At 29.2% G+C, this 3,884-nt stretch overlaps 1 protein-coding gene across 1 annotated transcript in view; it reads left to right on the top strand.

Annotated features, from left to right (window-relative positions):
• Window positions 1-2,519: 2,519 nt before the first annotated feature.
• HELRODRAFT_169690 (hypothetical protein) overlaps window positions 2,520-3,884 on the top strand; it is a gene marked incomplete at both ends in the record, with an annotated part of 2,252 nt that continues 887 nt past the window's right edge. Inside the window, one exon of the mRNA XM_009015514.1 lies at window positions 2,520-2,528. Coding sequence (XP_009013762.1) covers window positions 2,520-2,528 — 9 coding nt within the window. The remainder of the gene's footprint in view (window positions 2,529-3,884) is intronic.

Here is a 3,884-nt window from a genome sequence, read left to right as displayed (position 1 = left end):
ATATATATATATATATATATATATATATATATATATATATATATATATATATATATATATAATGAAATACAAAATATGAATAATTAAAATATATAATAAATTATAAATTAATGAGTGAATGAATGAAAAAAGAACATAAAAATAAACGAATAAATAATGAATGATTATATTTTCTAATTAATTAAAAGCTAAATTAATGAGCGCAAACAAACAAAAGTATTTAATTGAATAGATGAATGAATGTATGAATGAATGATTGAATGAATAGATGTTTGAACGAATAATGAAATAAATAAATAAAAAAATACAAAATGGATGAGTGAATGATTGAATAAACCAACAAAAACATAAAAGTGGACGAATCAACATGTGTATGAACGGCAGAACGATATGCTGACTATTTGAACGATTGGACAAACAAACAAACAATTTAATATCCCAATGAAAAATGAAAGAACGAACGAATAAACGAACGAATGATTGAATGAATGAACAAGCAAACAAACGAATGAATGAATGAAATAAAAAGATGATATTCAGACAACGATCCATTTGACACGACAAGCGGATGTTAGCACTGAGTGGAGTCTTCCAAGCAAACTCTTTATCCATTCTTCCATTTGTTCAGCAAAATACACACAAAATATTATTAAATCATGAATATGTTAAAATATTTTTTAAAGCACTCATTCAAACTAATCAAAATAATTTATTCATTTCCATATTTATTTCAAATTTTAAATGAAGGTATTAAATTTTTGCCACTAAGCTATGGTCAATACCAGTTGTATTATAGCGTACCTACTAGAGATTGTGTGTGTGTACATTTGTGTACGTATCTGTACATTTATTTCATCAATACCTCTTGTTTGCTTAGTGGATGTGAACGTTTGCAACTTTTTTACTTGTGTGTACGCACATACACACACACACACCACACATACAAAACCACACCCCACAAACATAAAAACACACACCACGCATAATGTTCATATAAACATATACTGTACAATCATACCACACAAACATAAACACATACATACCAACACATACATACAGATATATATAAAAACAAACATACAAGCAAACAAACAAATATACGACATATATTTACTTACTATAAATTATTTAGCTAAACATCGTTTGTTCGTTTGGATTGGAAAACACATTGTTTTGTATATTTCAACGTTTTTTGTATCTTTTATTTATAATATTATTCTTTTACTCATTCATTCACTCATTTATTCTTATCTACTTTCAAAAATACATGCATGCATGCATTCATTCATCTCTCTGTTCTATTCATTTGTTAACTCTTTTTCCCATTCATTCGCCATTCATTCATTCGTTCATTCTGTTTTCCTATTTTTATTCCCTTCTATTCAATTTTGTCATTCATTCATCCATTCATTCATTTATTCATACATTTCTTTATTGAGAAACGTGCGCTATACAAATCAATGGAACAAAGCATTTCTTATTCATTTCTTTGGTTACAATAAACATTTTCCGGTTCCTTTCAATGCGACGACGAAGCGCATACATATGTTTATATAAAATGAATGTTATCATCGATACATATTTTTTATATACGCACACACACTTATCTTCATACACATACAAACCAACATACACACACATACACCTATACAAACAAACATACATATATAAACGCATACACACATACTAACAAACCCATAAATACCATAAATACAAACACAGGTTTACAAATAACGGTTTGAATTTATGCAATGCTTATTTTTCTTTCGTATTTATGTGAAAAACAAACACGCGCACACATACACACACATACAAACATTCAAGTAAACGCACATTCAAACACACACACATTCAAACACACATACACACACATGCATGTTCCTATAATCATTTCGCTGTTTTACACACATTGTTGTTTTTTGTATACGATGTATATACAAACTCAGTACACACACAAAATCTTTTTTGTCTACCAACAACAACAATAACAAACAACAACAACAACGACATCATCATCAACAACAACAACGACAACGACGACAACAACAGCAACAGCAATAATAGCAACAAATTCATCTGCAAAACAACACAAACACCACCACCAACAACAACACGATACAGAGCAGAAAACACAAAATGCAATGTTGAAAAACTGACAAAAAGCAGCAAGGAACAATGAACGAAAATGCACAAATTATGCCACAATGCCCTGAATTAATGAGCTTAAAAATTCGCCTTTTGTATCGCTTAAACATGCCGATGTTTCATTTGAAAGCCATTTATTATATAACAAACAAACAAACAAATGAACAAACGAATGAACGAACTAAACATTAAACAAACGAACGAACGAACAATCAAAACGAACAAACAAAAAGAGCAACATCACATACACATCAACTATTGATTAATAACCACTGATATTAAACATTAACATTAACAAACATCGAAACTAAACACCCCCTTACACATAGAAACGTTTATACTTATACACGCATAACCAAACATATGAACAAATAATGAATAAGGTAAGTAATGTTTTAAAATTTTTATTGTTTAATTTATTCTAATTAATTAAATTCTTTTAAAAATGTCTCGAAATAAACATGTGCTCGTCTGCTGTTTTGTTTGATGAATGATTGAATGGTGCTAGCATTAAACACATTACATCATCAATAAACCAACCAAACAAAACAGCATTAATTACGGTTAAAAGCCCTAAATAACTCAAAAAAAAACAAAAATAACACTGATAAAAACATAATCAGCAACAAAACAAACAACGACAATCGCTCGCAACAAAAACAAAAAAACTTACTAAATATAAACAAATAAGAATTCAATACAAATAATAATAATGATAAAAATATTTTAGTATTAGTTGAGTTGTCGTTACTGAAGATGATGATGTTGTTGTTGTTGTTGTTGTTGTTTATTTTTTTCTTGGTAAATTTTTAAACTACGTCTATTTTTTTCAAAAAATATATAAACAATTTTTCGTTTTATTGTTTGTTATTTTTATTATTGTCGTCGTAGTACGAATTCCATTGTTAATATTAATGATGTTCTGTTGTTCATCCATTTATTCATTCATTCAATCATTCGTTCGTTCATTCATTCGTTCATTCGTTTGTTTATTCATTCATTTATTCATTCATTCTCCTCTCATTATATGTCATTGTTGTTCGTGGTCATTACGTTTCTATTGTTGTTGTCGTTGTTGATGTTGTTGTTGATGTTGTTGTTGATGTTGATGTTGTTGTTGATGTTGTTGTTGATGTTGTTGCTGATGTTGTTGTTGATGTCAATGTTGTTGTTTTTTGTAGTTGGTGGTAACAGTGTTTTTGTTATTGTTGTTATCTGCATGAATGTTACTTTCATCGTACTGCAACAAAACCAGTTATCATTGTTGTTCGTGTCATTATCAGTTGTAATGATTTTCTGTATAACTTGTTTTGTTTGCAAATTGCATATCATTGATGTCGGGAGAGGGTATTATAGATCGTTATTGTCGTATTAGTTGATGTTGTGGTTGCTGTAAGATAATGTCTCAAATGTTTCATGTTTGTGTTGTTATGCTTCTAAGAACTTATCATTTCGTATCGGTATGTTCAATGTTGTTTATTGTCTGTCATTGTTGTGTTGATAGCAATGTTGTTGGTGTTTTATTGATGTTATTGACGTTGTTTCAGTGGTTTTGTTGTTGTTTTTGTTGGTGTGTTTTAACGTTGTGAGTGTTGTTGTTTTTGTGTTAATGTTATTGATGTTAAGTTTTTAATGTGGTGTTACCGTCAGAGTTTTGCCGCAAATAATAACTGGCACAAGTTGAACTAGCATGCAGGCACAACGGATTATAACTTAAAGTAAACACTCATACACATGAC

Source organism: Helobdella robusta (assembly GCF_000326865.2).
Source record: "Helobdella robusta unplaced genomic scaffold HELROscaffold_16, whole genome shotgun sequence".
Classification (NCBI taxonomy): domain Eukaryota; kingdom Metazoa; phylum Annelida; class Clitellata; order Rhynchobdellida; family Glossiphoniidae; genus Helobdella; species Helobdella robusta.
The sequence above is the reverse complement of the archived record's forward strand: the minus strand, read 5'-3'. Positions and strand labels throughout refer to the sequence as shown.